We start from the raw sequence: 26,446 nt of genomic DNA, 5'->3' as shown, positions 1-26,446 counted from the left end.
CTTCTCCCTGCAGCTTCCCATCTCAGAGCAGCTGCATGATTTCCTGAGCATTTTATTGCTGGAGCTAGGGATAAAAGCTCATTTATATATACAAACAGCAATTCTCCAGTTTCTATTTATCCTCCTTCTCTGAGCATTCTCCTCCCCCAATTTGCATCAGAGAAGCCAAACTCTGGCATACTTTAAACAATTTGAGGACTAATCTGAAAGAGGAAGAAGACTCTGTATATATTGGCTAGCAGATGTGCCCTGCCCCGCCCTCTCCCCTCTTGAAAATAGCAGCGATCCATCTTTGCAAAGAAGCTTGCCTAGAGAGCAAGCACATATAAAAATCTCCAAGGTATCCTGATTTGCTCGGCAGCTCACCAATGAAGGTTAGCTCTCCAAGGGACTCGTAGATACATTTATTGAAGACCTGGAGCCTGTTTCTGAGAGCCAATGCAAAAGGATCCTAAACTGTGAACCTTGAAGACAGCAGGTAAGATTTGATATTTCAACACTAGTTCCAAAAGAGTATGTAGTAAAATTCAGCTGATGACAGATTTTAGCAAATTCCCTAGAGTTTTGGGATAACCAGTTTGCCCTGCCTGTTTTAAATTAAACTGCTAATATGAATTCTTTCTACTTAATTTCTTGGTCAGATATTTGATAATGTAATTAGTCTGTCAATGAGTATGGCTCACGGCTTCTGCTAGGGGTTTAATGTGATAAAACATGAAGCAGGCACTCCCCAAGCCTCTAGCACCTTTGTGATCAAGCCACATATGTAAAACTTATCTTTAAATCCTATTTAAAAGGGCTCAGGGAAGTGTCTCTAATGTTGAGGCAGTTTCCTTCACTTTAGAAAGATAATACATAGTGATTGCTGAAGGTAAATCAAACAGTGAAGAGTAACCTGGCATTTTCATAAGGTATTTTCATACTCGTTATCTCACTTGGACCTCTCAACAAATCCTATAATTAAAATAGGGTTCATGCTGCTCTTGCTCTATCAGTTTGAAAAATGAGGAAAGAAACTGAAGGAGGTTAAGAAATTTTCTTGAAACATACCACACAACTAGAAACAGGCAAGGACTGACTAGAAATTGCAAAAAGAAAGTTCTCTCAACTGAAAACAAATATAAGAAAATTATATGACATATTTTGTAACTTAAAAGTATCTGACATAGACCAGGTTAATACAGAACCAAAAATTTATGCATTTTATAAAATTTGTGGAAAGGAGCATTTTTTTCCTTAGCAGCAAAGAAGTTATTTTCAAGGGTGAACAAATAAATGAACTTGTGGGATCTACTTCTTTGAATTTAGTGGGGTTCTGACATCCAGTTTTCTGAAATTGTTTTGAAATCTATAGAGAGGCCACACACATACATTTAGCAAATGATTATTTAAAAGGAAAATGTAACTAAACATAGATTTCTTTGTATATTATTTTCAATATAATTATATCTTTTAGAATGTAGTATAGAATATAATGAATGGCATTGTATTTTAAACATATTAGTTAAATTTGTTTCCAGACAATTTTAAGCTTACCATACCTATTGCAACAAGTTTTTTAAAAATATTTTTTAGTTATACATGGACCCAATATCTTTATTTTGTTTATTTATTTTTATATGGTGCTGAGGATCAAACCCAGGGTCTCACACGTGTGAAGTGAGCACTCTACCACTGAGCCACAACCCCAGCCCTATTGCAACAAGTTTTAATCATTCAAAAATATTTTTTTCTGTCATTGTTTTATTATTAATGACCCAATTAATACTAAAAACTACCTATGTCTATACAGTAAATAACCACAAATGTAATATTTAATTCCATCTCTTTAACAAAAAAAAAAGTGCTCCTCAGCTTCCCTAAATATAGACTAGGACAGCCAAACACTTCCTGCAAATAAAGTAAGTCAGCCTGGGAACCAGTGAGCCCATATAAAATGGTAGGTTAAGGAAAGTTTGCAGATTGAGCCAAGGCTGAAATTCACATATCAATGTCTTCCCAATCCAGAATCATCAATTTTTACTTTTCACTACCTTCTCCCTCTTGTCTTTAATCAAAATTTCAAGGCATTTATGAGCTATTTATCTGGGATAAAAGCAAGATTCTTCCATGGTTCAGAAAATTGTAAATTTGCAGTTGCAGTGTTATTAACCAATGAGGGATTCTAAAGGGAAAGCACTGATTCTTAAGGTACATAGTCGACCTTGTAGGTTTGATACCAAGAAGAGTAACTATCCAATATAGCAATTAGCATAACTCTGTGTGAACTTCTATTTTGATTCATTTTGATATTTCTCAAGTTCTTATTGAACATCATTTTTCTCAAGTTTGATGTAGTCCAGTTAAACAAGTGTTGATCAAGCTCATATACAATTAGTGGCATAAAGTAAATTATAAGACATGGTTCCTGCCCTTGGGGAACTTAAAGTGTTTGTAGGACCTATAAAAGATAAAAATAGAAAAGAGTAAACCAATGTCATTTTAATGGCAAAGGAGTTCAGAGAAGACGATAGTTTGCATAGAGAAGGCTTCAGAGAGGAAACAAAAATAAGATAATCCTAAAAGAATATCTAGGATTTGGAACCATGGTGTGAAAATCTTCTGTGTACATTGTATGTGGCCAAAATAGGTTGTTCGAATTCAATGCTGATCACAGAAATTATGTCAGAAATAAACTGTGCCAAGATGAGTTTAACAGAGAAAGACATGGTAGAAGGACCTGTAATCCCAGAAACATGGAAGGCTGAAACAGGAGGATCACAAATTTAAGGCCAGCCCAGAGAACTTAGTAAGACACTGTCTCACAGATCACAAGAATATAATAAGGGCTAGGGAAGTAGCTCAGTGATGGAGCAACTTTTATTTGAATACCCAGGACCAGGATAGAGCATAGACCAAAGAACCTGATCTGGACTGAGTAAAGAGATTTGGGTTAGAGAATAACAGAAAATAAATTTGAATAGAAATTTATGGGTGAATTATTAGATACTGAATCTCCAGCACTTTCTAATGGGAAATTATCAGTAAACTTTGAATATGTAAAGAGTTATTAGAAAAATATTGTGAGTAAATGAATACAGCAGAATTTCATCAGTTTCACTATATTTGGTGAAAACTAGAAAATAAACTTAGAAGTTAATGAGGCTCAGGTTATATTGGTGACAGTGGCAATGGAATGAGAGGGACTCAAGAGGCATTTAAAAGGAAAAATAAATGAAAGTTGATGAGTGAGTACATGCAATCATCATAGGAGAGGAATACATCAGATATTGCATTCAGATATGTCTAAAGTTTTAAGCCTGTGGAATCTGGGCAGTGGTATCAGTGCTATTCACAGAAATAGGTAACTTGGGGATAGAAGCAGGAATGCAGGACATGATGACTTCTGGGTTTGATCTATTGAGTTTGAGGCAATGAAAAGAATTCAAGGAGAAATATCTGATGGGTGATGAGAAAAATAAAGGCCCTAAATATGAGAGATGGATAAAAGATGGAGGCAAAGTTAAATCTGGAGAATGTGGTAGCCAAGACTATAGAATAAATCAAAATTTGTTTAGAGAAAGCATATCAAAGAGATGACCATGGACATAAATGGACAGTGTCTACCTCTTCAGAAAAGAGAAAGTGGACCTATAGAAATAAGAACTATAGAAATATAATTCTTATTTTCCTCCCAAAATGCCAAGAGTCTTGAGGGAAGGTACCAGGTTATTTATTTTTTTTTTTAATTTCCCCCACCCAACAATAACTATCATGGTGCCTCATACATACCATAGTCCCCAAATAAATGTTGAGTTATTCTAACATAAGCAATATTGGGAATTTTTGCTTCAAGGTATCTCATAGCTTAACAGTGGCTATTCTAAACTATCTTGTTGCACAGGTCTCAGTGGGAAGGATTCTGGGCCTGGAGAACTGGGATTTCATCCTCACTTTGATATTTAATCAGCTGTGTGCTTTCTAACAAGTTAACATCTCTATTTTTTAATTTCCTCATGCATCAAATGGGTATTTTCCAAATCTATTAAAGTGATAAATATGAAAGCAACTGAAAATTCACACCATTCAAAGGGTTTTGTTTAAATTCCATCCATTCCAGTACGATAAAAACACACAACATAACCAACCACTCCGTTGCATGTCGACGGAGTAGGGCCAGTTACTTTCTACACCTTATATGACACTTCTTGGTCAGGGGATTCACTCTTTGTCTTAGCAGTCTCCTCCTACTCCTGGTCCTATTAATAGGATCCAGCCTTCTGGTTGCCATTAGCCCTGCAAAAATTCTGCACATTTCAATGTGAAGAAAATATTATAGTATTTAAGAAGTATTTCTGTAAACACATTATCTTTTTTTCATTAGCTATTACTTCCATGAAGCCCATTGATTCTTAAGATTAAAAGCTAAGGATAAAAATAATGTTGTACAACACGTTATGAATGCAATGTAATATTTGACTATTCTGTCTTTAAGCTATTAGTACAGCCAGAGATTTAGTTGTAATACAAATCATGTTCCAAGAATATATAGGTGTATATACTGCATGTGTCTCTCCATAAAATTCAAAGACTTAAAACCACTTTTATACCTTACTTCAGTATTGTTTGCATTTCTGTCTAACATGGACATCTGTGTGATATGATTTCAAGGCCAGTGAGGAAAGCTTTCTCAGGCATGAGCAAAGTCCTGAGAAATATTTGTACTAATCAACACCACAAAAGAAATGGAGTCATAAGTCAGAATGCCAATTTGTTGTTTTGCAGTGAGGAAATACAACTGCCAAGAAATCTGATAGACTAATAACAAGTAGTAGCATATGCTCATTTCTACGGAAAAAAAAAAAGCAATAAAGGAAGTCGTTTAGTCCAATTAGATAAATACAGACATCTTAAGTCCATTAATGCATGTTACAATCTTGGTGCTAAAACACCCTCAAATGACAAATATTTTAGCCTTTCATTAAAGATTCTTCATAGATTAGTAGAAAAGGCCATTGTTTAAATGTAAATCGAATTCCACAAAACTCTTCTATCCTGCTTATTCATTCTATCCCATCTCACTCCATCCCATCATGATATCTCCCTTCCTTGAGCTCCACCAGTTCTTCTTCTGGATTGGGGAGGGATGTAAGTATATATGGGAGAAAAGAGAAGGAAAAATCTTTAAGATCATTAAGATTTTTAAAATTAAATTATTTATTTATTGTAATTTGTTTTACATGATGGCAGAATGCAATTCATTTCATATTACACATATAGAGCACAATTTTTCAAGTCACTGATTTACACAAAGTATTTTCACACCATTCATGTCATACATACATGTACTTAGGGTAATGATGTATAACTCATTCCACCATCATTCCTACCCCCTTGCCCCCTCCTTTCCCCTCCCTCCCCTTTGCCCTATCTAATGTTCCTCTATTCCTCCCATGCCCCCCCCCCCCCCGCCATTATGAGTCAGCATCCTCATATCAAAGAAAACATTCAGCCTTTGGGTTTTTGCAATTGGCTTACTTCACTTAGCATTATATTCTCGACTTCATCTATTTACCTGCAAATGTCATGATTTTATTATCTTTTAATGCAGAGTAATGTTCCATTGTGTATATACCAAAGTTTCCCTATCCATTCATCTACTGAAGGGATCTAAGTTGGTTCCATAATCTAGCTATTGTGAATTGTGTTGCTATAAACATTGATATGGCTGTGTCCCTGTAGTATGCTATTTTTAAGTCCTTTGGGTATAAACTGAGGAGAGGGATAGCTGGGTCAAATGACGGTTCTATTCCAAGTTTTCCAAGGAATCTCCATACTGCTTTCTAGATTTTTAAAGAAGTTAAGGAAAGTCCTCATAGAAATAAGGGGAAAAGGACATAACAGAAGAGTAAACATGAGCCGTTGGATATTTAAATACATAGCTGGTTTTCCTGGAAATAAACAAGGAAACTTTATTTTATTTTAGTGCTTATGAAATTAATAAATCGCACATATTTGAGCCCCTTCTCAAATGTAACTGATGGAAAAGGAAAAAGATTTGAGATCTGTGCTTAAGAGTCCCTTGGCGCATTCTGATTTTCTCTTCTTTTTCCTCAATCCCCTTTTCCTAAAAAGGAAAGAAAAATCCAGTTTCAAATCACATGAGATATCTAAAGTATAGAACTATTATTCTCACCTACTGGATTAATAACCTTATTTTTACATAGGTTTGTCTTTGTGTCATCATGAATTCAACAGGCTAAGAGGAATTGAGCTAACAATAACAACATGAAATATCTCTGACATATTTATTCTAAAGTTCCTAAGAAGTCTCCAGACATTAAAAGCTTTTCATTCCAGATTGGATAACTTTTATGCTTAATCTGAGTTTGAGTTCTTATTGAAGACAAAGGGCCCTCAATACAAAGCTATTTCCTAGAAAACAATTATCTTGCTTCCAAATTCCCAGCATCTAAATGCCAAGAAGTTAGGCACAGGCCTCATATTCAGCTGTAAACAATAGCTTTAGAACTTCAGAGATTCCAAGTTTCTGATAATTAGAGACTTAAGTATACAGGTATCCTTGAAAGAAGGCAGACCCTCTGGTTAGTCCTTACAAAATGTTCAAAAGTATGCAGGTTTTCTGAAACATATTTCTATCTCACCTATCTTTCTACCCTGCACCTACACTCATTAAAGTCTCTACTGTCTTTTTATGACAAGCTTTTCCCTTCAGTCCCAGTCTTATACATCAATTTAATCTTATTACTGTTTATGACACAATACTGAGAGGACACACTGTACCATTAGCTCTGAAGGCCACGACCAGGGTCCTTTGGGGTTTGACAGTGTTGAGTGTTTAGATCCCAACCATCTGACAACAGAGTTGCTTGATTTGATGAGAATGATATTCTCCCCTTAAGGAAAATAAGCCACTGCAGAAAAAACATCTGACAGCTGTCAGTAATGTGGCATCAGTACCCCTGTAGTTTTTAATACTAGTGAGAATGCTGCTAAGCATTTCTCTGGAAACAACAAGTAAGAAAGCTATTTGTTGTAAAGATAGAACTACAAATGATAACAGCAGAATCTTTTTGCCTCCTGTCCCAATATCTTTTATTACCATAGAGAAAAGGCACTGGGATTAGTACAAGCCTGATTGTGTATAGAAAAAGTCACCATGGAGGATGGGTAGCTTTGCACTAACCAGTAACCAATCACTTAATAAATATTTATTGCGTATTTTTCTATGTGCAAAACACTGTGATAGGTTAGACTTTGAGGTTACAATGCTTAAGAAAAAAATGACTGAATTTTTTTTATGCCCAAGGAGAGTTCACAATCTACCCACAGGAACAAGATCCCTACATGTTAAAAATAATATGAGGTAGTAGAATACTATCATATTATTGATACAGATAATAAACATAACACAAGTTCAAAGGGAGAGGGGCATGTGGGATGAGATAGACAAAGTGGTGTCAGGTAGTAAGATCTGAACTGAGCTTAGTATGATTTTGGAAAAAATAGTAAAAGTTTACATTTGTATAGAGCTTTACAGTATACAAAACACTCAGATTTGTTGACTCTTCTGTTCCTTTATACAACCACCCAACAAACATTAGCAAGCAACTAGTGTATCAAAAGATTAATACAACATACTCCTAACTTCCCTGATCTCAGACTTGTAGGATGAACAATGCAACTTTTTTTTTTTTTCATTTGACAGTAATCGGCTATATGGAGAAGAAGAAAGAGGGAATCAGAGACTTGAGTAAATAACACTGGAGCTCCACTGAGCTGCACCCTCATGAAATCTAAGTTTCCTAAGTCGTGCCACTGCTCAGCAGAAGTGGAGGAAGTATCTGCCTTAGGGGGCTGAACCCTGAGTCCCAGCCTCTTCCACTTCCTCTTTTGCTTTAATGCTACCCTTGTCACCCCACCCTTGTTGGCAGTCCTCCAACATACATAGACCATCCAGTACATGCTAGTATTTTTTTTAGAAAGGTAAAGGAAGTCTTGGGGAATTTTTCAAATTAGTAGAATCAGAAAATCATAGTCAGATACTGATTTAATCTTTCAACCTCTTCTGTTAGTTCACTTCAAAGAAACCCCACATCATTAGTCCCACCTAGGCTCCATGGTCAAACACATCCTGTGTCTGGATTCTCATCAGTCTCTGACCTAGGCCAATTTTGAACTCTCCTCCAGTCCCACTGGATTACTTATTCCTTCTTTGTTTTAAGCTTTTTGCCTTCCCTTCCTGCCTAAATGTGTGCATTAAGTCTGTCCTATCACCTTTCCTTTCTTCTATAATTTGAAAAGTGTCCATCCATGGGTCCTGGTCCTCTGCACTCTTTTTGAAACTTCAGGTTTCTTTTTAATAGACTCTACCCTCCTAGAAGTGTCCACATTTCACTTCCACTTTACACAATTATTTAGATTCCTGTATGAGATAGCACTTATGTTTGTACACCAAAGCATGTTCCTCCATCTACACCCTAGACATCAACCCTGGAGAAATAAGTACTCTATTACACAAAATCACTTAAAACCATACAGATGCTTTTGTGAAGTTGCCCAATTAGGAAAAGAGGACAAAAAAGGATAATGCACATTCACTGCCATTAATGGATTCACTATCTGCCTAAATGACAGACATGTAAAGCCTAAAAGAGCAATTATAGCACTGTAATAAGTTAGCATGTTAACATTCATAGGAAATGACAACTTCAGCCTGAATCTTGAAATTTCTCAGGTTCACTTATTTGGCTATGCAAGGGTGAAAGGGATACACACAGTTCAAGCATCTTCAAGTAGCATCATGAGATAGGATCCTGAACATTGTTGGTAAAAGGAAGAGGTTCAGAAGGTATTACAAAATGAGAATGAACAGAATTTAATGAAGGATAAGATAAGGGTGGGGTGGAGTCAAAGATAGGCCTATGATTGAGTGTTTTGAAACTATTAATTACACACACACACACCAAAAAAAAAAAAAAACAGAAAAATCAGTTTGAGAAGTAAATTTGGTACAGAAGGATGTTGAAATTAAGAAAAAAGTCAAGCAATTCAAGTAGAGCAAATTGGCAGGCAAAAATGAGAGACTTGAGTTCCGGTGAATATTTGTGGCTAAGATAAAGAATAGAGGGCTGGGGATGTGGCTCAAGCGGTAGCGTGCTCGCCTGGCATGCGCAGGGAGCTGGGTTCGATCCTCAGCACCACATAAAAATAAAATAAAGATATTGTGTCCACTGAAAACTAAAAAATAAATATTAAAAAATTCTCTCTCTCTCTCAAAAGAAAAAAAAGAATAGAGTTACCCACATGCAAGTTGATAAATATTCCAAGAAAGACAGAAACAAAGAACTGAGGACAAATATTGGCATTTCACAGATCGTGATGTACTAATGACCTCAATTGACTATCTAAAATTACATCATTGATGAAGGGAGATTAAAAGGAAGAGTGAAGATAGGGGTAGCAGTGAGGTAGCAGAACTAGTCTGATCGTCATACTTTCTCACTAGTTATGTACTCCTTTTTGTTTCTACTAGTGCATTATAGTTATACATAACATTGGGGCTCATTTTGACATAATCATCCATGAATGAAATGTGATTTTTCTCCACCTCAGTTCCCAGAACTTCCTCTAGTTATGTATTCTTGAACAAGTCATCACCACCCTACTTTCATCCCCAGGTTTCAGTTTTTTTCACATGTAAAAATTCATTGGAACAAGATCTCAAAGAATACATTCTACTGACATGAGCCAATAATATAATTTTCTTTTTAAAAAATGAAGTAGAATCTCACCAGCCATACATTGTATTCCTGCTGTACATGCAAAGTACTTTGCTAACCACTCTAGAGGGAAAATGGGGAAGTAAAATAGTTGAAGGAGAACATGTAAAGATATAATCCTGCTTTCAAGGAACTTGCAATCTAGTTGAACCTACTGACCTCACTTTAAAATGAGCCACAGTAAATTCTATTTCATCTGTGGCTCTCATGTAAATTTTTGTTGGATGAGGAACAAACAGCTTAAATTTAGCACTCCTACAAAGTTGTGTTTATTAATTTTTTGCTTTGGTAGAATGTTCTGGTTAAAAAAATCCTTGTTACTTTTTCAAGAGTTACACTAAAGAAAAATAATAAAGTAACATTACTAATGAATTTTAAACCTAATGTACCTAAATAAAGCAAACTTTAAATGAGCTAGTCTGATTCAACACATTTTTGGGCACCAATGTAATAATCCTTGCTAGGTTATGCAGAAACTATACATATTGTTAGATCTGCATCTATAATTTAGTAGTAAAGGTTAGGCAGATATACAAATTACTAAAAGAAAAAAAGTAAAAAGAAGAAAAAAGAGAAAAAAGTAAGTAGAAACAGAAATCTGAAATCTGTGACTGAACCATGCAACCTTTCTGACAACCATTCTCGAAGGTCTGAACATCCCCCAAATTCCATTTTTCCTCCTTCCTATCTGTTCCTTCCACATCTGATCTTTCTACCAAATCTTTCCTCATTATGCCCTCTGGAATTCCTTGTCCATTTTAAATAAGTTCTCCAAATCCTAAAACACCACAAAGAATTGTCCCACTACTCCTTGCCTTAAGTAAAACTTGATCCTTGCCATTAAAAATAAGTTGCTCATTTTTCTACCCCCACTCCATGTACTATGAAAGCAAAAGAGTGTATTTGCTATCTCCTGACACCCTTGTGCCACATCTAAACCAGGACTCATCTACCATAATGCTAAAAGCTATTCATCTGTCACCCTCCAATCATCCTTACTGATGTCATTATCTGTTGATCTCCCAGTTATCTTTTTTTTCCTAATTTACTGAATGTTTTAGAATTTGACTCTTTCAGTCCTCCTTTCACAACAGACAACATCGTCTCCTACTTCATCAAGAAAATTGTTTCTCAGGAATGGACAATCTCTATTTTGGGAGCTGCCGTTCTTTTTTTCCTTGTGTCTGTATTCTTTTCTCACTCTGCATCCTCCAGGAATTCCCCACTCCCTAACAGATGAGCTCAGATTCTTTTTATTTTTTTTTATTTATGTGGTACTAGAGATTGAACCTAGATGCACTTTACCAATGAGCCACATCACTAGCTCTTTCTAGTCTTTATTGTGAGTCAAGGCCTTGCCAAGTTGCTGAGGCTAGCCTTGAATGTGCAATACTCCTACCTTAGACTGCTCAGGACTTGGGGTTATAGGTATGCATCACATGTTCAGCATAAACTCAAAATCTTTAGAATGGCATGTAACACCTTTAATGGCCTAGTTTCTGCATTTCTTCCCAACCTAATTTGTCACTTTAAACCTCATAATTCAATCACACACACACACACATACACACACACACACACACACACACACACACACATGCATACAACCTTCATCTTACATTTCACCCATATTAAATTATTAGATGCTCCCTAAATATGCCAGGCTATTTCACACCTTCACAACTTGTGCATTCTATTTTCTCCCCCACCCCCAGCCCCACTAGAATGCTCCTCTACAGTCAGGTGCAGTAATGCTTGCCTGTAATCCCAGAGACTTGGGAGGCAGATGCAGGAGAATCATAAGTTCAAAGCCAGCCTCAGCAATTTAGCAAGGCCCTAAGCAACTTTGGGAGACCCTGTCTCAAAATTAAAAATAAAAAGCCTGGAGTTGTGGCTCAGTGGTTTAGCATTCCTGGGTTCAATCCTCAGTACCAAAAAGAAAAAAGAATATTCCAAATGAACATAAAGCCTTAATTTAGATTTTTATTGTTTTAGAATAATCACTGCCTTAATGTTCAAACATCTATTTAAGTTGTGCTGATAAAGGATAAATGTACGTTTGTTTATGCCTTTTTTGTAAATAAAGATGCCGTGATCTATGGCTTCTGTTTGTAACAATGTTTGTTAATATAGCCAATAGAGTTATTTACAAAAAGTGGAGCATGTAATTGTTCTTCATATACAAGAACTGCTCTGTCTTAGTTACCTGGATTGTCCTAAGATCATTTGTAAAAATTGAAATTTGGTTATTAAAAAGAAACTAGAATTCTCCAGAAAAAATGAATGTTCCTCTCCATCTGCCCTCTCTTATCCTTTATGAAGCTTTTTATAACATCCATAAACTATTTACTATTTCTATTCTCTGTGTCTTTATGTACTTATAGCGCAGCTGCTATAATGATACAGTGCATTAATTTGTTAACATAACTGTGTCTCCCTCTAGTATAATGTAAACACTTTAAGGGTAGGGCCTGTGACTTATTTTCCAAATGTCTAACACAAAACTGGCACATATTAAGTGGCTAATAACAACCCTTTTAATACAATTATTATATTACAGTAACTAAAAGAACAGGAACCTTTCTATGGAGGAGATGAGGTAAGAGATTGTCTGAAAGATGATTAGAATTACATCTGATTGTAATGGGGAAAGAAGGTATTTCACAGATGGCAATATGACCTGAGCAAAGGAAAAAAATGAGAAACAGAGCTGGTCATAAGGTCATATTTATGTAATGGACACATAGTAAACAACAGGAAAGTGACTCTATATAGTTAGAATGGAATATTAGTATAGTCTTGAGTAGTTCTTTGAGTTTAATCAATTGGTCACTGGAGACTTTTGAGAGGAAAGTGATATGAATTGAATTGCATTTTAAGAAGAATAATTCAGTATAAGTAATAAGGACAGAAAAAAAACTGAAAAGAAAGTTGCAATTTCTAATATACTATAAACAGTATTTCCATATTATAACAAAAAAGAGAAGAAAAATGGATCAATCCTTGGTGTGCAGTCTTCTGCACAACTGCTCAACCACCACAATTTGCACCAGTGTATGAATTTGTGTTATGTGTCAGTGTTTCATGAAAGGCTTTTTGGAATCTGAAACCTAACCAACCATGTGGTGTAGTGAAAATAGCACTGGACTGAGTCAGGCATCCAGGCTCTGTCACTAATTTCGTGTGTTACTTTCAGCAATCATTTTATCCTTCTGGGTCATGAAGGGAGTAGGGTTGGATTAGATGTTCTCTAAATACTCTTCCAGCTCAAATATTGTTTAAAAAATTAAGTTGTCCAATTCCAAACACTGATTATTATAGCCATTACTGGTAAATTCTTCTTACTAAGTAACTCTGTTTAAGAATTATTTTCAGTATCCTAACACCTCCTTCCTTTCATTAACTTGTGCACAGTGATTTGGTTGAACTTACAGTTGTGTGGGAACATAGCTTTCATCCCTTTTCATATGACTCACTCTGTAATCATGCTGGATCTGAAATCCTCATGAAATTCTGAACACCAGACACTCATACTTTATTCTTTGTCCTGCTATTTCTTGTTCTAAATAGGAGTGTCCAGGTAGCACTGGTATAATTTTTCTACCAGAATACACCTTAGGGAAGCAAATTTGATATTATGCTAATAGATTCAAAGCAACAAGAAGGGCCATGAGAAATAATTCAGAAAAGTCTAATGGGATGAGATTTATACCTTTTTATGTAGGGAGCCAGAAGCTTCTGAGAAGGGATAAAGCATGATCTATATGGTGTTAATCATGACTACCTCTCTGTTCCTGACTCATGAATAAGTTGAAGCTTGCTTTTCAAACTTACACCCATTATTCATATTCATTCTCCCTCTCTCCTCTGTCTGTCTCTTTCTCTCACCTTGCAACAAAACATCACATTTCTTGACTGGTATTTAACAAACTACATAAATACACTTGGTGTTCACGTTAGTTACATTCCCTATTTCATTTAATTCTTAAAAGATATTCAGAATTCTAACCCCCACCCATTAGTTGGTAACATCCATATAATTTTCTATCTCTGGATTTTCTCAAGTATATTAATAACACAGTGGTAGGACAAGCCCAACCCTGTGACAATGTCACTGCCAGACAAACATGAATCAGGTGTCATCCTCAAGCATGAGTCCTGTCACCAATTCAATGCCAGTTAGAAATACCTATTGAGGGCTTACCATGTCCCAAGCCCTGACTTAAGCTTGCTGACAACATGAAGATGGATGAGTCATGCTCTCTGTCCTAAATAGCTTCAGTTAAGAAGAGCTAAGCCAAATAAATAAATAGACATAATAGAAACTTAGGAAACATTTTTAAAATTAATGCATGTAATACTAGGCAAACAGTAATAAATTGTATAGTTATAATATATTTTCCTATTTTGTTACAAAGGATAGAATTTAAAGGCTTAAATCAAACTGATGATCTCTTCTCTTTAGAAATTCAGTTTAATTTCTTCTTAGTACTTCTTAATATTTAATATGAACTGATTTTTCAACTATTTTTATAAATATTTTTCTAGACATAAAGTTAAATTTAGAGGCTCAGTTTAGCTGAATTCATTAAACTAATTATTTGAGAGTATTTTAGATAAGGCCCAACAGATATTTTCTTTTATTCTGTTTATGATTTGACCACAAGCCTTTAATCATGTAATCAAAATAATTCAATTCAATCCATTTTAATTTAATTCACAACTTTTCATGTGCCATTTACTTTACATAGTCAAATCTTCTTCCAATTCAATCTATTCACTGAGAACAGATACCGGGATGCCTATACCTGAGAGGAATGTATCTGCATTACTGTTTTCTACAGTATTAAAGGAAATAAGGTACAGTTTTCTCCTTCATATTCAAGGGTACTCAATATGGAGCAAATGGATGATATTCTGTTTACCCCTTGGGTCCTTCTTTAATGGCACCATGTACCATTTTTCAAGAGTTTCTTTCAACACTGCAAAAACTTGCCTACATTCTCAGTTTCTTCGGTCATTTGGCCTGCTTCATTAACTTCATCTTATAGATGAGAAAACTGAGTATCAGACATGTTAAGTAACTCGACTAAGGTCAACCACCTAAGTATAGATTCTACTATAACTCAAACTCAGACCCATCCTGGCTCAAAAGCTGTTTTGTTTTTACCATTATATCCATATTAACCTTGCCTCAGCAGAAAATTAAACTGAGTTTTTCTCCTTTCTTAAAGGAGAAGTAGTTTGTATAACTAAAATAAGAAGTCTTTGTTTACCAACCAGGGAACTTGTTATACATAAGAGATGGTATAGAATAAAGCTAAAAATCTATTTGCCCACTGACAGATGAATGGATCAAGAAAAGGTGGTTTGTCCACAAAATGAAATATAATTCAGCCTTTAAAAAGAAGGAAATTCAGATACTGACCAAATTATATTGTTAAATCATGTGCATGTACATATATGTAATAGCAAATTCTATTGGTATGTAAAACTGTAATATACCTATAAAAATGTGGAGGAAAAAAAAGGAAATTCTGTAAGGTGCAAAAACGTGAATGAGTACTAAGGACATCATGCTAAGCAAAATAAGCTAGTCACAGAAAGACAAATAATGCATTATTCCATTTACATGAAGTACCTAAACTAGTCAAATTCATAAAATAAAAGAGTAGAATGTAGTTGCCAAATGCTGGGAGGGTGGGAAAGAAGAGCTATAAATCAACAGTCATAAAGTTTCAATTAAGCAAGATAAATAAATTCTAGGATTCACGTTTAAGCAAGTAAATATTTATTTTGATGTTATTTATCTGATCTAAAAGACATTTTTGTTTTAAGTAATATATTGGAAGGTATTCAAATATGCCTGACAAGGCATAACAACCTAACTTGAAGATATATCACTAAAGACTCTCATCAGCAGAGACAGGGTTGTAGTTTGTTTCCTTTCAAGTATTTGAATTCTAAAATGATCTCAATAAATGATCTTAATTCTGGAGTTTGGTTCCCAGAAAACTGTGATAAATTTTCCAAAAATACACAAGAGGAATAGCTGTCTTAAACTAAATTTGGGTACTTTAATATTACCAGTTTCAAGATGTAAAACAAATTTCAAATCTTTTTTACTTGTGTTAAAAAAGGACTAGTTTGTCTAGGTTATTCAGGGTCCAAAAACAAAAACTGTGCATGTTAAGGATAAGATATATTTTCTCAGAAATCAAGTCCTGTTAGAAACCCTGAAGAATAGATTTGAGGCATTTTTATTAAAACCTGAATGAATAGATTATTAATCCTAGAATCCTGAAGCCATATGATCAGACAGGATGGGCACCTCATAGAAGAGATGATAAAAATGAACTGATGGCTTCAGGATTTTCTATTTTAGAAAACCTGAAGTATGTGGTCCTACTGTCAGAACCAGAAATATAATTTGCAAAAGGGATAAGGCCAGGGAGAAGGACTTGTGAGCCCTGGCAAGTGGAGCAACTTTAAATCATAAAACTAGCACTTAGTTTACAAACCAATGGCAAATCTAGAACTATTGTCCTGCCTTTAGAGGGCCTGACCAAAATGGTGTCTTGAGGGGCTAGGACTGCAGCTCAGCGGTAGAGCGCTTGCCTAGCACGTGTGAGGCCCTGGGTTTGATCCTCATCACTACATAAGAATAAAATGAAGATTTAAAAAATGGTATCTTGAATATAGTTGATATAGTTAAAGAGGAATTGAGTCTTTCCCACAGATGTTTTTCTGAGAGAAACTCAGGGAACAATGAGCAGTCCTAAACAATCTTGTGTTCCTCTTTTTGAAGCTATAGAACACTTATCCTACTTCCCTCAAGAAAAATGAATACCTTAATCTTTATAGATTTGCAAGTGGTAAACTAAAATGGACTCAACAGATCATATAATCTAACCCTATTGTATTACAGATAAGTGAAGAAATAACAGAGAGAAAGTGATTTGCCCAAGATCACTTTATTAATCATCCACCAGAAACTAAGGCATGATTCATGTTTTCTGCCTATCAGTCCTACAAATTTTCCATCAATCCTATTGTCTTTATCCATGCAAGAATTCTCTTTAATTTTGATAAGAAATTAAGGAAATGATACAGAAAGTAGATTAATTTGAATCAACCCAATATTTAAAGGCACTATACTATGTACAGCAGTAAACACAAAAGGGATAAGAACTGTTTATTGTCCTTTGTTCTAGTGAGACCAGGATGAGAATAATGCATAACCTCAACTCAATGACCACAGAGATGACTACAACAAAGCAAATAAATGAAAAGTATCAAGAAAGACACAAACAAGTCAGGCACAATGGCACATACCTACAATTCCAGCAGCTCTGGAGGCTGAGGCAGGAGGATCATGAGTTCAAAGCCAGCCTCAGCAAAAGTGAGGCACTTAGCAACTCAATGAGACCCTGTCTATAAATAAAATACAAAAAAATAGGGCTGGGGATGTGGATTAGTGGTTGAGTGCCCCTGAGTTCAATCCCTGGTACCCCCCTCAAAAAAAAAAGAAAGAAAGAAAGGCACAAACAAAATACTATAAGACTTCAAAGGAAAGAAACATAAAATTGGATTGAGAAGATCAAGAATGGCGTTTTGTTTGACTACAAAGAAGAGGCACTATTACCATTTCATTTAGTAGAAGATATCAACCTGAGGACTACTTGGGTACACTTGTGAATCACCCCTTCTTTCTGAACCACATTTAGCACAGTAATTTGTAACAAATTCTTGTTCATATGTAATTCTGTTGCAGCAGCAAGAGTTATGATGGATATGATGAGTTTGGACCTTATATCCTTATATCTCCAGCCTCTCTTATTTAAACAATGGTTTAGAAGGGCTGAGGGAGAGAGAGTATCCTCTTTTGTACAAAAATATGGATTCCATAAATATTGATTGACCTGAAATAAATTGGACTTAACATGAGTCAAATAAATGATTTTAGTAACTCCTGGATTAAACCATTGAAATCAAAACTATATATCCGTACTTCATCACTTCCACCCACCCAACCACCCAGATATGAATGATAGTATCCAATAGTGGCAGTAGCTCCTGTCAGAAACAACAGTCCTCGGTAGGGATGAAAATATTGGGCACTTACTATGTACATAGCTAAGAATTCCTAAAGGAACCACAAAAGATCCCTCATAATCCCAAACTTGAAGAAACACTACACTGTTGCCCAGAAAATGTGGTATTTATTCATTTGTGCATATAGAGATTGGGCTAAACTATAATTACACAATTACCATGGAAAAGGATAGTTAGAGCATTTGGCTGGTAGTATAGTTCCCATAGAAATTCATAAACTTTCTTTCCTATTCTTGCATGGATAAAGACAATAGGATTGGTGGAAAATTTGTAGGAGAAGTACAAGCTTGTCTAAATAAATAAACCAACAAAAAACTACAACAGAGGTGAAGATAATATTCTTCACTGATTAGATGAGTAGAATCATATAATTTTATGATCAGAAAGGATTTTTATATATTCAATATTTGGTCAGTATATCTTCATTAATATATAGAGACTTGGAAAAACTAAATAAACTATAAAGTTCACTGCCTGATTAACCAAATATAAAAGCCAACTCTGAATAATTCTCCACCTGCAACCCACACTTTCCCAGACTATCATAGGTTGCCTATATGAACTTCTTACCTGAAGAGCAAACAATTTGAAAAGGGAAAAGATATTGGAGAAGTTCTGAAAAAATGATTGAGTAGAAGGTAGATTCAAATGCAGTATTGTAGCTGTGGATCCAGGTTTCTATTTTTTAAAACTAGACTATGTTTTATATTTTTTGAATTTCCTTCATTTTCCTTTTGGTTTTCATTTTTCCCCAGTTGACTTCCTTTGGAAAGTCCAAACCTGTTTCTACTTGCTAAGAATAAACTGGAGGAAGATGTTTATTTTGGTGGCATTGGGACCACACATAAAGGGAAAATGGCTAGCCTCTAAAGACCTTACAGGCAGGAATGAAAGTTTTCATAGAACAAAAAGAAAAATTTTTGAAAGAAAGCCGTTCAGGCTGCTTCATTTTCAATAAAACCACTCTCTGTTCATTACTTGGAAATCTGTTACACTTTGTTATATTGTCAGATAGAATTTAATTGAACAGATATATACTCATTAAAAATTGTGTATATGCCATATGTGGTGATCCATGACCACAATCTCAGATTCTCAGGGGGATCACAAGTTTCAGGGCAGCCTCAGCAACTTAGTGAGATCCTGTATCAAAATAAAACAAAAAAGGTTGTTGTGTAAGTCAGTGGTAGATCACTTTCCTAGCAAGTACAAAGCACTGAGTTAAATTCCAAGTTCCAAAGGGAAAAAAAAGAAGTTAACTATATATGGTTGCAAAACAGCTTATCTCTGAATGTATATATGCCAAATTATAGATAAAACAATAAATACTATCATGATATTATAGGGAGAAGAATCCAAGGACCTTTAAGCCATCCTTCCTTCAAAGAAAACTACACTTAAGCCGTCCCAGACAGACAAACTTGATATTTCCAATTTTCTAATTTCTATGCCTAAAAAACTAGATCCTTTGAAAAGAATTTGCAAGTCATTTCCCATTTGAACCTTATGATGAAATGTCTGTAAGAGAAAAATAAGGGAAACATCATGGTTTCATAGAAAAAAAATGGAATATTATCTAATACTGTGTTCAACTTTATGAAGAGAAGTCATATGCTCATGGCAGCAAACATCTGTGACCACAGACTGTATTCTAAGTTCCTCCACTGGGATTGTAAAAATGAATGGAGGGAAAAGAAGGTCATGGAATCCAATGACAAGCCCTAAATCTGTCAGTAAAGCTTTGATGTTCCACCACACAGTATGGATCTGTACTTAACGCTGCTAAGTTCCCATGACCTTCTAGACTACTTCTATGGTCATTAACTTTCTTTTCAATCATATTATTTCAGCTTGGGCATACTTTGACATTCCAAAGAAGAACTAACCATCATAAGAAGGAATATTTGTGAAGAGTACTGCAGTTCCAGAAAGAGGTATGGTTTCCATTTTCAAAACGAACCTTGCTTTTTAAACTTTCAATTATCTTATAAAAATAACTTCCTTCATTATCTATACAATATATCAATTCCATTTATGTCTCTTGCTTGCCTTCATTTATCAACAAATGACTTATTTGCTTTGTGCTAAGATGACTCTTATTATACCATAGGGTGACCTCTCTACACTTCTAAGCTATTACTCCTCCCTTTCCTAACTATGAAGTGTTTTAAGGCAAGGATGGATTCTTACACATTTTAGATTTCCAAATGAATTCACTGTATCCATCTAGTAGGGTCAAATAATTGGGATATCATATAAATTTTATAAAAGTTGATTAAATGCTACTTTGGAGAAGCAAAACTATCATCTGTGAAACGATTGACTTAGACTACATGATGTCAACTCCTACAGAATTCACCACTTGTTTGAAAGTTTTATCATCTTTTTATGGCTTAATATAAATTATTGAGTTGATATGTTTATAAATTAACAATTTAATATAATACTGAAATTTATAGAAAAGCTTATTTTGGTGTATAAAGGATGATGAGCTTATTAGTGTAACTAGAGATAATCCAATTGTGTATTTTAATTGTTATTTATCAGCATTTGGGGGCATCTTTCATTAAAATGTCTGAGATTTTCAAATGTGTTTGTAATATGTAACAAATAAGCACATAATTAGTCAATGTCAAGGATATGGGTGTTTTTAACCCTCACAGCTAGTCTTATAATTAATTATCTTCTTTAATGCTTTATGAAGCAATTATACTTACACACAACTTTAGGCTCTGAGTCTGGAAAGGTGTTTAATTACATTGGAATGAGAAGATAATTCTAAGAGACTTCAAATGATAAATAATACATTAAAATGATAAACTTGCTCTATCATTGACATATTCATTCAGCACTTAATGATACTTATGGACAAGATACATATGCACTAAGCCCTGTATAAGATATCTACTTATCAGCCAGATAGTCTGGGAAGGAAGATAACACATCTACACAAATCTTTGATATACAAGTATGTTTAAAGATCCCTATAAGTTCAACAAGAATAGAAATTTCTATGGATGGAGGCTGAGGGAGTGCATAATCAAGAAAGTTTAATTTGAAGTGAATGATGGATAGATTTTGCGCATGCATAGATGGAGAAAAGGACATTTCCAAAAGAAAAAAATACCATGAAAAAAGACAGCCAAATGGGAAAACTTGTAGCACACACCCCTAATATAGTAAAACAATTATTCATTTGAAGTATAAGAGTTATAATTTGGAGAGGAGAGAAACTGAAAAATATGAATTGCAGCCAAGCGATAAGGAGCCTTAAATATCAGGCTAAGAAGTCTGGATTTTATTCCAAAGGCACTTGGGAATCACTGACTTTTTAAAATTAACATGTAATGATTCATATAATAATGGGGTCCAATATGATAAGTCAATAAATATATACAGAACATACTGATTAAATCAAGGTAACTAGCATTAAAGATTTCAAAGGAAGAAAATGGCATAATTGGAAGCTCCAATGTGTAGAAAATTATTTAGGAAAGATTTTGTAGCAAGACAATTTGAAGATTGATGGTGGTAGGAAGGGATGTTGACAATTATCTAATGTCTTTCAAGTGTGCCTCTTTCAAAGTCTATTGCAGAGGATAGAAGGCTGATTTCTAGGGGCTTCAGAGATCTTGATCAAGGGATACAAACTCTCAGTTATAAGATGAATCAAGTTCTGGAGATCTAATGTATAGCATGCTGAGCATGGTTACTAAGACTGTATGAAATACATGAAATTTTTAAAAAATATTTTTAGTTGTAGATGGACACAATATCTTTATTTTATTTACTTATTTTTATGTGGTGCTGAGGATCAAACCCAGAGCCTCACACGAGCAAGGCAAGCACTCTGCCACTGAGCCACAACCCCAGCCCTAAATACAAGAAAATTTTAAAGAGAGTAGATCTTATATTTTCTCAACACACACAGACACACACACACACACACACACACAGACACACACACACACACACACACACACACACATACACGTTAAGTATATGAGGTGATGGATGTGTTAATTAACTTTGTGGTAATCATTTCACAATGTATAGGATATCAGGTCATCATGTTGTACACCACATTGCACCTGTATATCAAATATATGCAGTACTTATTTCTCAATTTTACTCAATAAAACGAAGGGGGAAGGCTATATCAAAAATCTCAACAGCACCATCTAGTGCCACATAGCATAATATTGCCCAGTTTGAGGAAATATTTAATAGGATTAATCAAAGACTGGATTAACTCTGGCCAGTTTCCCTTCCTTTCACAACTGTTCCTGAGTTTGGAGAACCAATGTTAGAAGAGGTAGGTAACTGGATATTAAACTGAGAAATAATGCAGATATTGGGAATGGTAGTCTCATTTTTCTCTATGCATCTGAACTAATCCTCTTCAATTTGTTAATCTTCTACCAATAGTTCTTGGTGACACATAATAATAGAACAACTAGATAGAATGGCTAGATGCATTGGTAACACATCCTCAACAGCAAATATGTTGTTAGCCATATTAAGCCTGGGAAGATTATTCCACCTGCAACCACTTACATAGCTATCTATTTCTGTATCCTTGATGTGGAAAAATGATTGGCTCTGTTGATCGCTGGCAGCTCTTGTGTGCTCAAGCAGTCCTCCTACCTTGCAATCACCAAACCCTGTTTTACCAGGGAGCAATATCTGTGTGAAAGGTCAATAAATCAGACCTTGATCAAATATTATCTGCGGGCTGGGGATGTGGCTCAGCGGTAGCGCGCTCGCCTAGCATGCGTGCGGCCCGGGTTCGATCCTCAGCACCACATACAAACAAAGATGTTGTGTCCGCCGAGAACTAAAAAATAAATATTAAAAATTATCTCTCTCTCTCTCTCTCTCTCTCCCTCTCCCTCTCTCTTTAAAAAAAAATATTATCTGCCATATTACATAGTGATGTGTCAATTTCACTTTCATAAAAAAATAAGAGAATTTGTAGTAACACTAAAGAAATTACTACATCTTTGCAAGATTGTTAGAGCTTGTTAACTATCCTGATGAACTTAGACCAAGTAACAATTTCTTGCTGTAAGAGAATTGACTGTATACAGTGAAACATTAAGACTTTAAGTATAGGAAGAAAAAAAGGATGGAGAACTACAGCAACTTCCTCACCCAACAATATATTCCCACTAGTTGTATCACATATTTACTCAGAATCTTAAATTATGGTACAAATTTTATAAATGTATTTCACCTCTCTGGAACTTTTTTCACATTATCAAAATAACTAGTTGGTATCTATGTTTTCTCCAGCCATGGTATTTTGTGGTTCTAAATAAAGTCATCCATGTCCTAGATTAAGAATCTCTCCCACAGAAGTGAATTTCACTACTAACAAATCAGATTATTTCCCAAGTTATTAGCAGCACTCACCAGATGTTACCTAGGAAGCTCTCTTCTTGAGGGAATCAAGTATTTTCATTCAAGCTTATTCTTTTTTGTTTGAGCAATTCTTTTCTTTTTTATTGGTTCTTTTAAGTTATGCATGACAATATAATTCATTTTGATATAATTATAAAAGCATGGAATATAATTTGCTTTAATTCAATCCCAAGAACCTCCCCTTCCCCACCCCTCCCTGCTCCCTTTCCTCTCCTGATCTTTCTGTCATTTACCCATAGTTATTTTTAAAATTAACTTCTTATGGATGTACACAATGATGAGATTCATTGTGGTATTTTATTATTTAACATAATTCAAAGAGTCCTTGTAATAAATAGATAATTGATAGATATTCATATATATGAAATTAATATCTCAATTTTTTCTTTAATTACAAAATTTAATAAATTACTTGAAAGGAAACTTTATGGAATAGTACTAGAATGATTGACTTAAAATAGGGAAGAAATATTTTACCTAGATCTCAGGGTTAAGAGGAAGTCAATCAGGCAAACATGGATAGGAAATTAAGGAAAAGTTTCTTCAGTCAGGCATGGTGGTTTATGCCTGTAATAGCAGTGGCTCAGGAGGCTGAGGCAGGAGGATTGCAAGCTCAAAGCCAGCCTGGCAATTTAGCAAGGCCATAAGCAATTTAGTGAGGCCCTCCCACAAAAAAAAAAAAAAAAAAACGGGGGGGTGGGGGCTGGAGATGTGGCTCAGTGGTTAAGCACCCCTGGGTTCAATCACTGGTACCAAAAGAAGAAGAAAAACGTTCTTCTAAATGCTTGTAAGACCTAAACCTTCCTCCTGGGGCCAGAAAACAGCCAAATTTCTCTCCATTGCCTCATAACACTTGCTTCCTATTGCAGTCAAAATGTATACATGGTGCTACTATGAAATAAAACAGTAATACTTCCTATAATTTAATGTTTAGTAAAAATTGACGGGCTGGGGATGTGGCTCAAGCGGTAGCGCGCTCGCCTGGCATGCGTGCGGCCCGGGTTCGATCCTCAGCACCACATACAAACAAAGATGTTGTGTCCGCCGAGAACTAAAAAAAATAAATAAAATAAAAAAAAAATTGACAAGTTTTTTTTTTAATATGTTGTAGGCACCAAGCAAACATTCCTAGAGAAACATGGATGGAGCTGGAAATCTGACAGTATCTTCTTCCAGTAATAACACGTGCCATGACACTATTGATGACTTCCGCAATCAAGTGTATTCCACCTTATACTCTATGATCTCTGTTGTGGGTTTCTTTGGCAATGGCTTTGTGCTCTACGTCCTCATAAAAACATATCATGAGAAATCAGCCTTTCAAGTATATATGATTAACTTAGCTGTAGCAGATCTCCTGTGTGTGTGCACATTGCCTCTCCGTGTGGTCTATTATGTTCACAGAGGCATTTGGCTCTTCGGAGACTTTTTGTGCCGCCTCAGCACCTATGCCCTATATGTTAACCTCTATTGTAGCATCTTCTTTATGACAGCCATGAGCTTTTTCCGATGTGTTGCAATTGTTTTCCCAGTCCAAAACATTAATTTGGTTACACAGAAAAAAGCCAGGTTTGTGTGTGTTGGCATTTGGATTTTTGTTATTTTGACTAGTTCTCCATTTTTAATGGCCAAATCTTACAAAGATGAAAAAAACAACACAAAGTGTTTTGAGCCTCCTCAGGACAATCAGGCCAAAAATCATGTTTTGATTTTGCATTATGTGTCATTATTCATTGGCTTCATCATCCCTTTTGTTATTATAATTGTCTGCTACACGATGATCATTTTGACCTTACTAAAAAATTCTATGAAGAAAAATTTGTCAAGTCGTAAAAAGGCTATAGGAATGATCATAGTTGTGACAGCTGCCTTTTTAATCAGCTTCATGCCATATCATATTCAACGCACAATCCACCTTCATTTTTTACACAATGAAACTAAACCCTGTGATTCTGTCCTTCGAATGCAGAAGTCAGTGGTCGTAACCTTGTCTCTAGCTGCATCAAATTGTTGCTTTGACCCTCTTCTATATTTCTTTTCAGGGGGGAACTTTAGGAGAAGGCTCTCTACATTTAGAAAACATTCTTTGTCCAGCATGACTTATGTACCCAAGAAGAAGGCCTCCTTTCCAGAAAAAGGAGAAGAAATATGTAAAGAAGAATTTAAACCCATATCCAGTGTAAACCAATAAAGAGTTTCCCAAACATTTTCTAAAATCATTTACAATAAAAATAAAAATTTCCATTAACAATTTGCAAATATTTAACTATGTGTGCCTCCTAATCTACCTCATTTATGCATCACATTATCAGATATTTTAAGTGTTAAGAATTCAACCCACAGCTAAAGGCTAAATTATAAACAGTTGTTTGACCATTCACCAAAAGGCAGAGAATATTTGTGCTTTTTGGAGTGTAAAACATGGATCTGAGATCCAGGTTTTCCTCCACAAATAAAAGCTTTACAAAGGATAAGGTCTACACTTTTAAGATATAAAATCACCAAATAATTCTCAATCATCCTAACATATTCCTTTGCTTGCATGCCATCAGATGAGAACTGGAGATGACCCAAGAGTTGCACAAAACGTACTGTTAGCCTCCTCCTTTGTAGTACTGAGTAGAGAAGCAAAGTAGAGCCACTTTTTCCAGAAGAGAATGTACACGTTCTAGAACGTGCTAGTGTTCAGCCAAATGACCCGAAAAGCTCTGTGCAATGTACATTTTGGAAACTGAGGAAAATATATCTGATCAAAGATCAGAATGTCTCCAATATTCTTCTCCCCCTGCCTCAGGTCCACAAAGAGAATGATGGCCTTTTAGTTGCCTGTTGAGGTTCCTGTAACAGTCTCTCCATACATGACATATAATCCTTCCTTAAGAAGCCAGACAGGGCTAGGGATGTGGCTCAAGCGGTAGCGCACTCGCCTGGCATGCGTGCGGCCCAGGTTCCATCCTCAGCACCACATACAAACAAAGATGTTGTGTCCACTCAAAACAAAAAAATAAATATTAAAAATATTCTCTCTCAAACGGAGAGAGAAGGGAAAGCATATGGAAATGGTAGGAGACCTTCAATGATACATAAAATTATAAGAGGTTATGAGGGGCAAGGGGGAGGGAAAA

General features: G+C 35.3%; 1 protein-coding gene across 3 annotated transcripts; it reads left to right on the top strand.

The window, feature by feature from the left end:
* The first annotated feature begins 227 nt into the window (after positions 1-227).
* CYSLTR1 (cysteinyl leukotriene receptor 1) lies at positions 228-25,558 on the top strand. Of its 3 annotated transcripts, none has more exons than XM_081278134.1 (4): positions 228-478; positions 14,573-14,642; positions 19,748-19,831; positions 24,433-25,558. In XM_081278134.1, the coding sequence occupies exon 4, from the start codon at positions 24,460-24,462 to the stop codon at positions 25,510-25,512; it is 1,053 nt and encodes a 350-aa protein (XP_081134260.1). In that variant the 5' UTR covers positions 228-478; positions 14,573-14,642; positions 19,748-19,831; positions 24,433-24,459; the 3' UTR covers positions 25,513-25,558. The 3 variants fall into 3 exon arrangements, with proteins under 3 accessions (XP_081134260.1, XP_081134259.1, XP_081134261.1); XM_081278135.1 differs by lacking the exon at positions 228-478 and adding an exon at positions 7,717-7,753; XM_081278133.1 differs by lacking the exon at positions 14,573-14,642.
* Positions 25,559-26,446: the final 888 nt, after the last annotated feature.

The sequence above is a fragment of the Spermophilus citellus genome (assembly GCF_964194105.1).
Source record: "Spermophilus citellus genome assembly, chromosome: X".
NCBI lineage: Eukaryota > Metazoa > Chordata > Mammalia > Rodentia > Sciuridae > Spermophilus > Spermophilus citellus.
This window is presented reverse-complemented; position numbering and strand designations above follow the sequence as displayed.